The 17,702-nt window shown below is 42.2% G+C and overlaps 1 protein-coding gene across 1 annotated transcript in view; it reads right to left on the bottom strand.

Annotated features, from left to right (window-relative positions):
• The window catches only part of PDIA5 (protein disulfide isomerase family A member 5), a 291,070-nt gene that overhangs the window by 71,827 nt on the left and 201,541 nt on the right, over positions 1-17,702 (bottom strand). Inside the window, exons 12-13 of the mRNA XM_060262232.1 lie at positions 8,571-8,641; positions 7,279-7,442 (exon numbers count right to left, since the gene is read on the bottom strand). Coding sequence (XP_060118215.1) covers positions 7,279-7,442; positions 8,571-8,641 — 235 coding nt within the window. The remainder of the gene's footprint in view (positions 1-7,278; positions 7,443-8,570; positions 8,642-17,702) is intronic.

Below are 17,702 nucleotides of genomic sequence, written 5' to 3'. Positions count from 1 at the left end.
TTTTCCAATCAGTCTTTAAACTCAACTAAACTAGCAGCCATCACTTTACACCCTGTGGCAGTAAATCCCACAAGTTAATGACTCTTCAAATGAACTAAAAGGTTCATCTAGTCCAACAGTGGCCTAATGGATGTTTCTAGAAGCTAAAAAAATGGAGCACAAGAGAAACTGGTAAATATACTTCCCCCCAAGCCCTGCTATATATCTGTTGTTTGCCCAACAGATACTGGTAATCAGATTTGCTCTGAAGACAGAGTTTCCATTTAGCCATCACGGTTGCTGCTATTTTTTATTTATTTTATTTACATCACATGTAGTCCACCTATCTCACTTGAACTCAAGATGGATTCACAGAATGAGTCAATACATTTAACAAGATGGGCCATTCAATAAACAGTGAAATAGGATTTGGATCGTAGAACCAACCAGAAGCTTCAAAACGTAACTAAAGAAAGGCATAAGGGCTATCATGATACATTAAATGATGCAAACTTACACAATAGGATCCAACCCATAGTAAACTATACACAGTAGCACAAACCATAGTCCCCAAGTAACTTATCCAAGTAACTTTGTGATGCCTTTTGTACGGTGCTACCCTATTGCTTGTATAGAAAAGCCTTCTTGAATAATGCAGCTTTACACAGTTTGCAGAAAACCAAGAAAGTTTTCTTCTCCTTTTTGTGTGTGTTTCAAATTTTTATTAAGTTTCGGTATAAAAAGGGAGAATAATGCAGGGTTACAGAAGCAAAAATAAAGGGGGGAGGTACAAGACAGAAAAACAAAAAAAGAACAGAGAAAAGCAGCAAATATATGTTACATTCCCACCTCAAAGCATAATACCAAATTCCTTCCACCCGCAAGTCTTTAAATTTTTACCCAGTATAACCCTTAAATTCTACAGTCTTATTATTTCATTATATACTTTTAACTACTCTATTGCTTATGATATAAATCTAAACTAGTCGTCTTCAGTACATACATGTAAGAAAAGCAGAAAAGTCAATCACAAAACAGAGCTCACTGGTTAAATTTAGCAATAGTAGAAATAAAAGCTAACTAGTTAATTTAACAGTATTGATCATTAACATAAGCATAAAAGATAAACATAGTTTCTTTATCCCTAATACTAACTTACTTGTTCCTAGCAGAAGAGAGAAAATAACAACAAATAACACAATACTTTGTCTATTTCAGTATAAACAATTTCTTCAGTCAGAGACATCAGGAGCAGATTTTTAAGATTAGAAAATATTTGTGTTGTCTGCCTTGTTACAAATTAACCCAATTTAATTATTTATCTGCTTTGGATGTTTAAAATTCTTTTAAAACTTTTGGAGACTATAACTCCTATTTTCATATTACTCTAAGAAGCAAAAGTTTAATATGCAGTAACTGCCTCATCTCCCACACTTGTTTATTTTTACCTAGAGGAAAAATCATACAATCTCCATAGCCCAGTCTCTATTACTTAGCTTCCATAAATGAAAATAATGGAAGAGAAACATCCAGGTTCCGAAAGCCTCGCTTGCCATTTCAAAATCGCATGCCAGTTCCTTTTTATTGATTCAATGTTAACCGATTACATGCAGAAAAAACAGTTTATAATCCCTTCTTGATATCTTTCCAAGTTTTGATCTTCTTACTGAAATCTGCCACTTCTCCCCTTGGCACATTCATCCGTTTTGTTAAAAATGATAAGGCCCCCATGCCGTCACTTCCTCCTGTGAGAACTTTGATCAGTCTTGAATTCCACCTCTTCTTTGTAACTGCGCATGTTGTCTCCATTTTGATTTCCTTCGGCACCTTTCCCAATGAATCTTTATCCATTTTTCTCGACTCAGCAGACATCACTGGGGTCTCTTTGCCACTCTGCTCATATAAATTTTCATTCACTGGATTTCAGAATAAAGGTTTTGTCTGCTTTTGTATCAACTCTGTTAACAGACAAATTGCCTGCTTTAAGGAGATTATGGTAGTCATAACATCTTTTTATCAAACGCTTTAATTTGCAACGCCATTTTCTCCACAGAATAACTCAGTCTGATAATCAAAGTTAAAAAGTAGCTCACAGTCCCAGTTAGTCCGTCTTTCTAAATCTCCTCCAGCCGTGTGCTTTTCTCCTGCATTTCAATTGTAGTTGTTTCAGTCCCGATCAAGCATCACATACATTTCTCTTGAAGGTATATCCCGTTTTTATTCAGACCATATTGTAACCAAGTGGTGATCTCATTATAACTTGTTTAATTGTAAACCAAATCAGTTCGAATATCTGTGCTCAGTCCAATTTAAGTTATTGAACATTCTCAAGTTTGTCCTTTGTCTTTTTTGAAGCCTCCCTTCCGGAGAAGAGGGGGGGATTATCCTTCTCTTCCCCTTTCTTTTTGAACAGTCCCAATTGTTGTTATGTTAAAAAAATCCATTAGCCAGTAGTATTGGAAAGCAGACTTACTTGCATGGTAGAATTTCAGTGATTAAGGTAGAAGAATGATACATCAAAAGCCTGTTAAGAGAGAAAAGCAGTTGGGCATTCACCTCTTGCTGCCATAATGGCGACCGCAGCGGTGGAGCACCGGAGCAGACAGGAAGAATAAGGAACAGCTGCCGTTGTTTCCCTTGCTGTCAAGAGATCACTCCAAGGTCCCCCTCAAGATGCCGCGGCTGCGTCACCCCTCCTACCACCCGACTCGGGGGGGGGGGTGGGGGGTTGTTGGAGCCGAGATCCATGGACCACTACCGAGCTCAAAGTGCTGAAACTTTTCCTGATCTTCTCATGCAGGCCATTCCACAAGGTGGGGACCACATCAGGGAAGGTACATATATGGGTAGTGGTTGGTTTTGTCCATTTGCAGCAGGCCCTGCTTAGATGAGCAAAGCTGTCGTGGCAGAGCATGGAGGAGAGATAGGCTGTCATATAGAGGATGCTGCAGAGTTGTTTTCTGTTGCTCGAGAAGGTCAGACCAGCAAAAAAGATTTTTGGTGAAAAGCTAGGAATAACTTCCTGACAGAGCAGTTCCTAAGTGGAACAGGCTTCTTCAGGAGGTGCTGGGCTCTTCTTCTTTAGAGGTTTTAAAACAGAGTCTAGAGGGCCATCTGACAGCAATGCTGATTCTGTGAACTTAGGCAGATCATAAGGGGGAGGGCAGGAAGGGTTGTATAAGTGCTTAGTTCTCATTGTATAAGTGCTTAGTTCAGTGGTTAACTGGCACCTGTAGAAACAGCTTTGGCCCGTAATTTCTTCGCTGCAAGGGCATACAATGCCATTCTGTGAGATATATTGGCATCAACATCAGCTAACAGAAATACAGTCTTCTCAGGATCTGAATAGGCATGTAGATTAATTAATGTCCGGGAGAGAATTTTTACCGTGGGTTGAGCATACAATGGACAGTTAAGAATGTAATGAGGTAAATCCTCACTTGCAGAAATGCCACAGTTGCAAAGACGCTGTTCCTTAGGGATTTTACTAGAGCGGCCAGCAAGCACTGCCGTTGGCATTGTTTCAAAGCGCAAGGATGTGAAGGCAACTCTGAGGTTGTGGTTAGCTATACTAGCCAAGCAGGGAGATCTAGAATGATCGTTCTTAAATAATTTAAACCAAAGTGCTGACTGACATTTTAAAATTAATTGTCTGTCTAACAAGGCATCGCACTTAAATACCCAATCTCTGAGATGTCGATTGTCTACTGAGAGAGCGAGAAGGTCACCAGGAATGGAATATTTTACAAGTAAGTTGTTGAGGAAACGAAGACGCTCTGGATCTTTAGATAGCATTAAGTTAAAGGACAATTGACTGAACGAATCAGATCTGGATGATCTGTTATTTTTCCAGGCTTTTAAAACAGCGAGATGTACCCAAGCCCTTAAGGAAGGAAGGCCAGTTTCTGCTCTCATCAGGGCAGCCGGTGTTCCCCTAGGGACAGCCAGTATGCGTCTTAAAAACTGATTTTGGATAGTTTCCACACCAGCAAGAATATCCTCTTTCCAACCCCAGACCTCAGCACCATACAAAAGATGGGGTATAACTTTACTTTTAAATAACTTTAGAACGGGATCAATAAGAAAACCTCCCTTAGTATAATAAAATCTCAGAACAGCCCCCACCATCCTTGCAGCAGATGCTTTAACTGTGGCAATATGCACATTCCAGTTCAAATTCTCTCTAAATGTAATACCTAAATATTTGAAGGAACTACATTGATTAATTGGGTTACCAAGTATACTCCAGGAAGATATTTGGGCCCTTTTCCTAAAAACCATCACCTTAGTCTTACCAAAGTTGATGTTAAGGGCCTCTTCTTTACAATATAGTCCTAATTGTGGCAACAGCCTTCTCATCCCAATTTTAGTACGCGAAATTAGGGCCATATCATCTGCATATAGCAAAATTGAAATTTTATACTTTCCAAGAGTAGGCGGAAAAAATTGTGGGCCAGATAACCTTGCAACTACGTTGTTAATAAACAAGTTAAACGACATAGGAGCCAACACACATCCCTGTTTCACTCTTTTACAGATTGGAATTCTTTTTGTTAACGAGCCTGAAGTTCCAACTCTAATTTGAGCACTAATATCTGTATGCAGCTCGCGCAGTAGAAATAACAGCCTTTTGTCAATATTCAAATCAGTTAGCTTTTGCCATAGACGGTTCCTATCAATGGAATTGAATGCAGCGGCCAGGTCCACAAATGTTACGTATAGAGATTTTGTGGGACCTTTTAAGCCAGCATGCACCAAATGATGGAGGGTATGACTATGGTCAACAGTGCAAAGACCTTTCCTGAAACCTGCTTGGTGTGGGTGAATAATGTGGCTCTCAGTAACCCAATCCTCAAGCTTAAACAACAGATATTTACTATATATTTTTGCTGCTATGTCAAGCAAGCTGATTGACCTATAATTCTGAGGATCTGATTTAACCCCTTTCTTGTGAATAGGTACAATAATACTAAGCTTCCAGCCAGGAGGGATTATGCCTGTATCATTAATTTGTGAAAAAATTGTGGCTAGCACAGGCGACCACCATGAGGGAAAGGCTTTATAAAAGTCTGAGGGGATCAAATCTTCCCCGGGAGATTTTCTAGAAGCCAAAGAACTGATTATACCATTAATTTCTTTCTCCGAGACTGGGGCCCAAACGGGTAGATCTGTTATATCAAAATTAAAATTTTGCAATTGTGGTGTGTCTACAGAGGAGGAAGCCACAGATAGCCCAAATACCTGACTATAATGCTGAACCCAAGCTTTAGGAGGGATTTGCGCATCGAGCTGTTGAGGCCGACTGTTAGTACAGTTTGAGACATAAGAACATAAGAGAAGCCATGTTGGATCAGGCCAACGGCCCATCCAGTCCAAACCTCTGTGTCACACAGTGGCAAAATTTTTTATATATATACAAACACACTGTGGCTAATAGCCACTGATGGACCTGTGCTCCATATTTTTATCTAAACCCCTCTTGAAGGTGGCTATACTTGTGGCCGCCACCACCTCCTGTGGCAGTGAATTCCACATGTTAATCACCCTTTGGGTGAAGAAGTACTTCCTTTTATCCGTTTTAACCTGTCTGCTCAGCAATTTCATCGAATGCCCATGAGTTCTTGTATTGTGAGAAAGGCAGAAAAGTACTTCTTTCTCTACTTTCTCCATCCCATGCATTATCTTGTAAACCTCTATCATGTCACCCTGCAGTCGACGTTTCTCCAAGCTAAAGAGTCCCAAGCGTTTCAACCTTTCTTCATAGGGAAAGTGCTCCAGCCCTTTAATCATCCTAGTTGCCCTTCTCTGGACTTTCTCCAATGCTATAATATCCTTTTTGAGGTGCGGCGACCAGAACTGCACACAGTACTCCAAATGAGACCGCACCATCGATTTATACAGGAGCATTATGATACTGGCTGATGATACAGGGGCATTATGATACTGGCTGATTTGTTTTCATTTTTTTCATTTTCATTTTTTTCCTTGAGTTTCATTTTTTCATTTTTTTCATTGAGACAGCTAATTCAAGCTAATTCCATAAAGAATTAGCATACTCCCTTTTATTCTGTTTGATTAAATTTTTATAGTGAGACCTAAGCTTCAGAATTTGTGACATCAGCAAATTATAATTATTACATCTTGCTAATCTCATTAAAGATGTAATCTCGGTTTTTTTGGTCACGCATGAGGGTTGACAATTAAAATTTCTGTCTTGGAATCTTGGGGGGTGGCGGAATAAGCTTCACGACCCTGACTTCTTGGCTCTTCTACAAGGACATCTTATTCTTTTCCTCCAGGAGACCTAGAGTCAGGATCATGAACGGCTTTTTATTAAGGGTTACAGGGCCTTTCCAGTTCCTGCTGTTAAATTGCATTTAAAGGGTCGGAGTTCTGGAGGTCTGGCTATTCTTGTATCTCTATATCACACTGTACTGTCAAGATGGGTAGCCATGTTAGTTTGTCTTAGCAGTAGAAAAGAGCAAGCGTCCAGAAGCACCTTAAATCCTAACAAAATTTGTGGCAGGGTATGAGTTTCATGAGCAGCGACTCACAAATACTCTGACACAAATTTGGTTAGCCTTTAAGCTGCTACTGGACTCTTGCTCTTTTCTAATGCTGCGCTATCTTTCAGGTTAATATCACCGCTTCACCTGGTACTTGCATCATTTACTAGAAGGGCCAATGCCTCATAAAAGGGAAAACTGTGGGGCGATCTCATTCTTATTTCCTCTTCAGTGGTCCTGCGGTGAAGGTGCATCTTCACCTTTACAAAACGCACAAAACCATCAAGCAATTGCCACAGATAATAAAAGAGCTGGAATCATCCTTAAAGCTCAAGTGGCAAGGAACACACCTCAGCTCTGTTCCACCACATCCCTGAAATGCTTATAACAAACTTTGAAATGCTTAAAAGGAGCACAGCGCTCACATCATTTCTAACGCAGCAGTAATCAAACCATCAGAAAGACAAGGATATAAACACACACATACACCTGATTTAACTCTGCAGAAGTGTTAACTCTTCTCTCTGGAGAAAGTCAACATGTTGAGAAAACACAAAACATTTTGTTTGGAAAAGAATTACAATGTATTAGAGAAAAATACATTCAAGATATAAATTTATTTTATTTTATTTTATTTATTGAATATAATTAGTCCAACATAATTCCTAGAAGGGCCAATTTGGGTGGGGGGAGGTTTGTAATTCAGAAAAGATTCAAGAAGTCAAGTTGAACGCTGAATTAAAAAAAACACAGGCTACTTAATCTTGATAAAACTTCGTCACACAATACTTACTTTAGGAGCCATTCTATAATTTTACTCTTTGTTCGAAGGTGCGGAAGAGTGTATTTTTCCTCACCATCCTGGAAGTATTTGAGAGTTGGAAATCCTGATATGAGAAATCTTTCTGCGATGGCTTTGTTGACAGCGGCATCTACTGCTGCCAGGACCCCAGCTCTCTGCAACAGAAAATATTAAGGTTGCATCTGAAACTGTAAATTACTACATGTACATCCTAAGATTAGATGGGAGAGACAGAATTCACAAGCCAATCATCCAGAGCCCTGAATGGGTTACAAAGTGCAAAGCACATGTACAAAAGTGCACATGAGGCCTTTAATCACCAAGAAACAGTTTAACAAGTTTTTAAAACGACAAATCCCGAATACTCATGAAAATCTTGAGTCAAGACTCTACGGTTTCAGCTATGAGTTATGGGTGGCAGTGGTGGGGGAGAGAAGGAAACTAACCATGGAGACAGTCCATTCATTGCCTGACATTTAAACAATCCCAGACTATATGTGACAACAGGATGATTTCGCATGTCCCTGGGCCTTGAATGAAGGGCTGCTCCATGCATATCTACAACGGTTTTCATTTGTACAGGTGACCTGATAGCCACTGTTGGTTTCGCAAAATTCTACCCACCTTCCTCTTTGAAGTCCTTCAAACCTCAATGAGTAGGTGGGACTTATTTTCCAACATAAAATGCCTTGAGTGCCCAAGTTGCACAGCAAAGTCATTTAAAAAAAAAAAAAGTATGTCCTTATCTATGACAATGTGATTTTAATTGCACTAACAATAACAAATTGTGCCTAATTCTTCCCTGTGCAGGACAGAGACGTATGCTAGATAGGCAACAAATCAAGTCAAAGTTATGTGACACCTGTTTAAACAGATGTACAGAAGAGAATGCCCTCATTAGCTTACAAGTACATTGTATAAATGCAAGCCTTAGGTTTGCATTAACCATGAAATTGGTAATTAATGAAGGGGGCAAAGAATTTCTGTGCAGCATTTGGTCTTGATATTGTTATGTGCAACACAAGGTCCAACAGCAGAATATATAAACACCTGACTTTTTTGTTGTTGTTGTTTGCATTTTAAGGCAGAATGTTCTTGCTAACAATTTTGGCAAGCTCATGCATTACCAATGAAATTGTAGTTTGAAACCATCTCTTTCACAGCCCCTTGGGAAGACGAGCGCAGCTGAAATTGTTGCAGCAAGAAGGAAGAACAATTTTTATGATTTTGTCCAGTGACTAAGAATCATTTGGAGAAGAGGCGAGGGAAGGGAATTAGCTTACATCACCGTCAGCATGGAGAATCTCTGCTGCCTTCTCATATTCTGGTTTCATCTTCTTGCAGTGCCCACACCCTGTTGGAGAAAAGTTTAACTGAACATTTTTGGCAAAAGAAAACTGGTCACTATGTGTTCCAGAAAATTAAATGGCTGTTCACAAGGGAGTTGAAAACAATATTGGTGTAAATCCTACTTGCCCACCCAATCAATTTTGCAACATAGGTAGATGTCGGAGGAACTGAAGGGGAAGAGAGCTGCAATCCGGGAGGGAAGAGAGGCATGGAATATGCCACACATTTTGTAAAAAAAAAAAAAAAAATGCTTGAAAGTAAAGCAACCCTACTACTACTAGCAGTACCAGCAATAATAAAGTTAAGGGTGTCTCAAATTTCTAAAATCATTAATCCTAAACGTAACAGGCAGTCTGGTCCTCAGTATTTTAGAAATTTGGTGGCAAATAAGTGCTGTCAAGCTGCAGCTGACGGTGGCACCGCAGGATTTTCAAGGCAAGAGACGAACAGAAGTGGTTTCTCTGCCTCTGTGTAGCAACCCTGGACTTCACTAGTGGTCTCCCATCCGAGTACTAACCAGGGCTGACCCTGTTTAGTTTTTAAGATCTGAGAAGATTGGGCTAGCCTCGGCCCTTCATCCAAATGTAGCACTTGCTTTCTTTAAATTATTGATGGATACACACACACACAGAATAAGGCCCATTGTGGGGGGGGGGGGGGATATAACAGGCTGTAGATAGAGGCCTTGAAGGCATTCACTCTCCCACCCTTGGTGTCTTCCCACCCCCACTTCCCTCCAACTACCACCCACCCCAAAAACACCTCTTCCTCTCAACTACCCCCACACCTTTGGCACTCCACTGCTCCCCCCACCCATGACATTCACTCGACCCCACCCTTGCTGTCTTCCCACCCAAAGCAGGCGGGAAGCAACCTCAGCAGGCTATAATGACACAGAGCCCACCCTGCAAAGCACCCATTTTCTTCAGGGGAGCTGCTCTGCCATCCAGAGAGCAGTTGTAATCTCCAGCCCAAAACTGGAGAATGGTAACACTGGTTCCCCAGGAGGAAATGGCTGGTTTGGAGAGTGGAGTCTATGGCACTGTACCAGACATATCACTAGTAGTGCATATGAACAAGAACATCTGGACCTCCCGGTACCCAAAGTCACTTTATGATGCTGTCAAAGCGATTTCTTCAAGTTTGAGGCTCAGGAGGAAACATCCAAATAAGTATTCTTAAAAGAGTCCAGTGCTCCAGTTGAAGAGTTCTTGAGTCCAATGTACTGGAAACTCTGTAGATTGGTTGCATTTCAATTGAAGGAACGCTGCAATTAATTGCACCTGGGTATATACATGTGATTTGAGAACTTCAGAAACGTTGCATTGAAGTGAAATGGAGCATGTGTATAGACTGCCCTGAATATGAAGTGTGAGTATTGGATTGTATGAAGGTATGCTGTACACTAAGAACATAAGAGAAGCCATGTTGGATCAGGCCAACGGCCCATCCAGTCCAACACTCTGTGTCACACAGTGGCAAAAAAATTTTTATATATACAAACACACTGTGGCTAATAGCCACTGATGGACCTGTGCTCCATATTTTTATCTAAACCCCTCTTGAAGGTGGCTATACTTGTGGCCGTCACCACCTCCTGTGGCAGTGAATTCCACACGTTAATCACCCTTTGGGTGAAGAAGTACCGTACTTCCTTTTATCCGTTTTAACCTGTCTGCTCAGCAATTTCATCGAATGCCCACGAGTTCTTGTATTGTGAGAAAGGCAGAAAAGTACTTCTTTCTCTGCTTTCTCCATCCCATGCATTATCTTGTAAACCTCTATCATGTCACCCCGCAGTCGACGTTTCTCCAAGCTAAAGAGCCCCAAGCGTTTCAACCTTTCTTCATAGGGAAAGTGCTCCAGCCCTTTAATCATTCTAGTTGCCCTTTTCTGGATTATGTTGACTATGTTGCCCAGAATTTTGTTTATTGTAAATATGTTTTTATATATGAGTGTTTTAATATGCAGCTCGTCAAACCTTAAAAGAAATGAGGATAGAAGCACGACCTCAACGCGTGATATTACTGCCAAGCGGCATTGGATTCAAAAATTCTTCAACTGGAGCACTGGACTCTTTTAAGAATACTTTCTTGGATTCTTCCTCCTGACCCTCATACTTGAAGAAATTGCTTTGACAGCATCATAAAGAGACTTTGGGTACTGGGAGGTGCAGATGTCCTTGTTTGTATGCACTAATAGTGATATGTCTGGTTTGAAACAATTTATTAGTGCTTGATAAAAAAAAAAAGACCTTAATTTGTACATTGGTTTGAGGCTGGTTTATGTGGAGGCTTTTTGCCTCTCCCCCCGCTCACCTGGAAATGGGCAATAGTGGTTCCCCAGGAGGAAAGGCCTCTACCTCAGAGGAATTTCCCACCAATATGGAGAGGTAACACTAAAGGCCTCTGCGTGAGTGCCCCCCCAGCCTTGCTGTCTTCCCACCCATCCACCCAAGTGAAAGCATTCATCCCACCCCCCCCAGGGGAACTGATCTCTGGCATGGGGGCAGCCTGTTTATCTACTGATGTGGAACTTGCCCCTACCTGCTGTGAATGAACATTCCTTTTATGTCAGCTGAAGAGAAGGAACTGCTACTAGTTTGTCTCATGAACATATCTCTCACATTTTACTGTTTGCTTTGTGGCAGCGTTGTTTTGGGTGGGGGGGGATGGACTGTCTTGGACTTCCTACAATGGGCCCTGAGGAGAGGTATTATTGATCAGTATGCCCCCAGGAGAACCTGTCAGGAGATAACTGTCTCCCTCAAAGGACAGCAGCCTTCTGGTGGGATTCTTGCCTGATGGGGCCAACAGTGGGCGGGGGAGAGCAGAATCAGCCAATGGCATGCCAGAGACAGAGTGCTAGCCAATCCTGCATAGGCCACATCCAACCAATGAAAATCCTCAGTTTTGCCACCATGGTAGAGCTTTTATTTATTACTGATAATATTATATAATTATATATTGTATCATATAATGCTTTTCCTAAGTACACTCACTTCGTGCACCTAAATCCAGCAATCTCTGCAACAATTTTGTAAGACAGACCACTGAGGCTGTCTTATTTGTAAGACAGGTTCAGTCAATATGAGAGCTGAGGCTGAAAGAGTAGCTTGCATGAGTAAACACGGTGGGTTGATGGCTGATGTGAGATTTGAAACAGGGGTTTCTTAGCACACAGTTCATACACTTAATGCATGATGCTTTCCTGGAAGCTTTAGAATACAGTTGCTAGTGCTAGCGAAGGCACAGTGATTAAGTTACATCTACAGCACTAAAGGTGATTGCTTCGAGCTCACCGGGATGCACACAGGATGGATGGCTTTCAATCCGAGGAAATGAAAATATGCACTTTGATTCACTGGAGTGTAAAAAGTACTACCCATGTATTACAGATACAACGATGCTCCTTACACACAGTCTGCAAGCTCAGAATGTATTCTTTGTCCTGTCAATAAAATGACTTCACAAAAACATCAGTGGGCTGCTGTCTCCTGAGGGAGGAAACACAGAATCTCGACAAACCCTGACATTCATCACACCTTCGATGCATGAGAACTTTCCACCCTGGTCCGAAGGGCATGCAAAGAGAGCAGCTTTATCCCAAGTCCTTCGCTCACTTAAGTGACACCAACAGCGCTTTCCAGTGTTTGCTTGCCTGGCATGACATTTTTAAATCAGCTGCACTGAAGCATCCCATACTGCTATGCTTCTAGCACTAGTCGCACTACTGACAATTCTGCTCCCCTGCAAGGCCATAAATGGCATTTCACCTGTTATATACACATTTAAAGATGGGATCGGCTTGTTGCTTTTATTTAAAAATTTAAATGGTCAACTGTTCAACAGCAAAAGTTCTGTTCATGACTGCCTAGAATACTGATACACATGTGAAAAAAAATTACTTGAATGTTACCATAATCAGTTCCGCAGGGCCTGCAAGACTGCCCTCTTTAAACAAGCATACATCGACTGCTGAATTGTTGTTAATTAAGGATCCGCCAACATGGTCCTGTCCAAGGACCTATGTCAACATGGAACTAATCAAACCGGCAGAAATTAGCGTCAGAATGCCACCATTGCTGCCAGATTAAACTAAATTATGAACTTTTAAATACATTAACGGGTTTTTATGATGTTAAATTTAAGTTTTATTGTTAAATTTAAAGTTTTTACATTTATTATTGTATATGTATGTTGTTAGCCGCCCTGAGCCTGCCTAGGCGGGGAGGGCGGGATACAAATAAAATTTTACCTTACCTTACCTTACCTTACCATAAGGGAGTAAATGGATTATAAAACAGGCTCATACACACACACACACATTTTCTAAGCTTGCACAAGTCATTTCCAGCCCAGACCACATTTAAATAGATTTCTTGACTGCAGACTTCACTGATGGTAAAACTGCTGCCTCCTTGCCCAATCAACACACATTAATGTTTGGGTGGAAACCTAAAATGCCATTGGCTGCATGCAAGTTTAACAGATAGAGGCAGTCATGGCAAACAGCTCATATACCACCACGTCTCACATTTTGAAAACCCTTGCATGACAGAACCTTTAGGAACATATATAGGCTTCTTAACAAAAAAAAAATATTTATTTATTTAGTATAGTTCCATGCTCTCTTCAGAGTCCTGATGAAGGTAGCTTACAATTTTTTAAAAAAGCCATCAGACATAAGGAATGTCTATAAAATAGATCAGACCATTAAAAAGCTGATAAGATAAAACATCTAATTAAAAGCTGGGGGCGGGGGGGAGGTGTGTGTTTTAGCCTGGTGCCTACAACAAAATAAGTGCTAGGTGAGCCTCAAAGAAGAGGGAGTTCCAAAGATGTGGTTTCACTACAGAAAATTCCCTGTCTCTAGTTGCCACCCACCTCACGTCTGAAGGTGGTAGTGCATAGAGCATGGCTTGTGATTCAATTTCTTCACTATTAGGTAGGCTTGCCAATCCCCAGGTCCCAGCAGGGGTTCTTCCACTTTCCCAGACTCCTTCCCGCCCCCAGTCAGCTGGCCGGTGGGGGGAAGCCCCGCCCCCAGAGGACCATGTGCCTTTCCACCTCCGGAGGCTTCAGTCTCTGATGGAAAGGCTTCCTCTTGGGATGGTGTGTCTGTGTTGCTGTGAAGAAGTTGGCAGCAACTCATGAATAGAGAGGCCAATCCCTCTTCAGAGTCGCCAGAAACGGGGAGGGGGGGGGAAAGGGAAGGGAAAAGTCTGCTGAGCACTTCATTATTCCCTATGTGGAGATCGATTCTCATAGGATATAATGGGGAATTGATCTGGAAGTTTCGGGGGCTCTGGGAGAGCTGTTTTTTGAGGTAGAGGCACCAAAATTTCAGTATAGTATCTCTCCCCAAAGTACTCCGCAAGTTTCAAAGTGATTGGACCAGGGGGTCCAATTCTATGAGCCCCAAAAGAAGGTGCCCCTATCCTTCATTATTTCCTATGGAAGGAAGACATTTTAAAAGGTGTGCTGTCCCTTTAAATGTGATGGCCAGAACTCTCTTGGAGTTCAATTATGCTTGTCACACCCTTGTTCCTGGCTCCGCCCCCAATGTCTCCTGGCTTCACCCCCAAAGTCTCCTGGCTCCACCCCCAAAGTCCCCAGATATTTCTTGAATTGGACTTGGCAACCCTACTATTAGGGGTCAATCAAATATTACACTGGGGATACATTCCCATTGATCACTTTAACCTTAAAAAGCAACCATGAGGGTCCAATATGGATTGGGCCTGCAGCACTGGGGGAGGGAACTAACAATGCTGTTTCTGTGGTAAAAATACCCTCCGAACTATCACTGACCCTTGCAGAAAGGGGACAGGAAATACAATTATATATGGATCCCCCCCCCCATCCACAGCTAATGAGCCCAGGGTCACCTGAGCAAAGGGAAGATGAAAGCCCCCACCCCAATATAATCTTATCCAAATAGGAGCCCCTGCAATTGTTTGTATGGATAAAATACACAACAGGAGATGTCCATTGTAAATCTGGTCTTTTATCAAACTGCTTGGACACTAACATCAAACAAAAGGGCAAGAAAGCAAGCTTGTAAATAGACTCTCCAATTGTTGCCAGAGTTAGTAAGAAGCTCCCTCCAGGTAACCAGGCTAACAAAAGTTGATTCTTGTAAGTAACAAATGATTTCTCTAGCTACCTATAGGCTTTGTTAACATTGCTACAAATTAAAACTGGCCCAGTTATGTTTAGCCTGTAGCATAATTGACTCCAAACATTGCCGAATTCTTGCTGTAACCACAACCTCTTTATAAACATAACAGTGACGTGCTGCTGATTTCGCTTCCCTTCCCCTCTTAACATTACACATCAATGCTCACATGCAGGGCTATTTTGGAGCAGGAATGCACAGGAACACAGTTCCAGCTGGCTTGGCACCAGGGGATGTGGCCTAATATGCAAATGAGTTCCCGCTGGACTTTCCCCACGAAAAAGCCCTGTGTGAAACAAGGGTGACGTCAGGGTGTGTGGTCAATATGCAAATGAGTTCCTGCTGGGCTTTTTCTACCAAAAAACCCCACCCCCTGCTCACATGGCTTTAACGCAACAGCAGTTGCGAAGGACTTTCTTCCATTAAGTGTTTGCACACACTCAGAAAACTAGAGAAACTGAATTGGGTTCCACTGCTGGGGGAGGCACTTATTTGCCAAATACTACTAACATTGTATGGGGGGGGGGGTGTAGTTTGAAAGATATCTTCCCACAATAGGTCAGAGTTTCTTCTGGCTAAAAGGCAAACCGTAGCAAGCCTACTATTATTATCACCAGTAGAAACCATTTCCCAGGGCTTATCTTGCAAACAAAGAGTTTACTGGTGTTACAAAGCTTGAGGGCAGGTAATAAGCTTATTGCACAGCAATTTAAGGAGATGCTATACACTACAGGTATACGTAATTCCAATCAACTCAGCAGCATGTACTTTCCCAAATATACATCCTGATTGTTTTGCAACAGACAATGACAAATATACAATCACATTAGGATGTGATTAGGCATTGCTGTTGAAGACGCGGCTGCGCTGGGCAGGGCATATCTCCAGGATGGAAAACCACCGCCTTCCCAAGATTGCCCTGTATGGTGAACTTTCCACCGGCCATCGAAATAGAGGGGCACCAAAAAAGAGGTTCAAGGACTCCTTGAAGAAATCCCTTGGTACCTGTTGCATTAACCATCACCAGTGGTCTGACCTAGCCTCAGATCGCAAAGCATGGAGGCACACCACCCACCAGGCTGTTTCTTCCTTTGAGAACGGACGCATAGCTGGACTTGAGGACAAAAGGAGATTGAGGAAGAATTGTACTGCTACAGCACCAACTCCAAATCAGACTTTTCCCTGCAGCCACTGTGGCCGGACCTGCCTGTCCCGCATTGGTTTTGTCAGCCACCAGCGAGCCTGCAGCAGACGTGGACTACTGCACCTTTCTTAAATCTTCGTTCGCAAAGTCAAGCCGAGAGAGAGAGGATGTATCAATCCTTACCACCATTGGCAATCATGTCAGTATGCTAACAGGTGGATAAAACCCCATTTTGTGTATGTTACTGATAAGACAAAGGAGTAGATTAATCTGGGATATGAAATCCTGTAGCACATAAAAATACATAAAGTACATAAAGTTCATAAAAATTAGATTTATTGAAAATGAAATACACATAGTTTTGGGTGCGCCCTCGAGAACAGAGTGCAGGAAGTCTCAATTCAATTATTGCTTTTTCATATACCATACCCAAACTTGATACGCTCTCTATTTGGATAATTACAACCTACAGTAAACTGATAACTGAATAAAACAAGAACCTGCCTATAACTCCAGCCAGCACTTCAAATAACGAACTGGGCGGGGCGAGGCTCGTAACATGGCAGACGCATAAGGAGCTAGCTCCCGAACCCTTCCTCATAAATCGGGCATTAGACCCCCCAAAAACGCTCATCTTCTCTCTGAGCCCGGACTATGGGCAATCCGAAACCCCCAAAAACTCAACCATCGGTAACAATGCAGTTGGAGAGACCCAAAGAATATGACCGAACAGTGATGGGTCAGAAACTGACATGGCAGGCGAAAAACTCCCTGATTCCCGGGAAGCCCCAATCCTTACCACCCATGAGTTCTTGGAATCGATTTCCAAACTGGAATCGAACATTGCCACCAACATTTCTGCTGCTATAGATCCAGTCAAGTAGCAGCTAACAGCCATGAATGAAACGCTAGCCCAAGTGGCCACTACTGCAAACTCTGCATTTGAAATGACGACCACCGCGACTGAAGCGGTGAAGCGCCTAAAAACAGCGGAAGCGTGGTCGCAAGAAAAAATCACGGCACTGGAAAATAAGGGAAAAGAACGGAACCTCAAATTTCGTGGGCTCCCAGAACATGCAGAACAAGACAGAGACATTCGCTCCTTCCTCGCTGAATGGCTGGCCGCCTCATTTCAATTATAAAATGGCGTCGCACCGAACGTGGACACGGCGTATCGCATCAGCTCACTGGCCGCCTGCTCAGCAAAATTCCCAAGAGATATCCTAGCCTCATTCCCAGATTCCACACGTGGAAGACCATTCTTAAAGCAGCTAGGTCAGGTAAAGGACTTACCTACAAAGGCTAAAGGATCACCGTACTGCTGGATCTCTCCTCCGAGACTACAATCGAGGAAAGCATTGCGACCTACAATCACCCGACTATTGGACCACAACATTCGATTTCGCTGGCAAACCCCTAGGCAGATCGCTGTAGTACACCAGGGACGACACCTCCTGGCTTCAGATGAAGAATCAGGCGCTCAGCTTCTACTAGCCTTAAACATCTCACCCCCAGACTCCAAACCAGAAGAAACCCCAGAGGACGGAAACTCATCCTCTTTCCAGAGACTCCACAACAAGACATATGCCAGCTGCTGATCTACGTTGGGAAGTACCTCTTTATTGCCCTTTTGTAGTTGTTTCACTTTCATGTTAGTTCATTAAGCTCATATGTGTTTGAGCTGTCATACACGGAAAATGCATCTCCTTAAGTGCTGCCTACAAAAAAAGAAATCAAATCC

Source organism: Heteronotia binoei, chromosome 21, assembly GCF_032191835.1.
Source record: "Heteronotia binoei isolate CCM8104 ecotype False Entrance Well chromosome 21, APGP_CSIRO_Hbin_v1, whole genome shotgun sequence".
In the NCBI taxonomy this organism is placed as follows: domain Eukaryota; kingdom Metazoa; phylum Chordata; class Lepidosauria; order Squamata; family Gekkonidae; genus Heteronotia; species Heteronotia binoei.
This window is presented reverse-complemented; position numbering and strand designations above follow the sequence as displayed.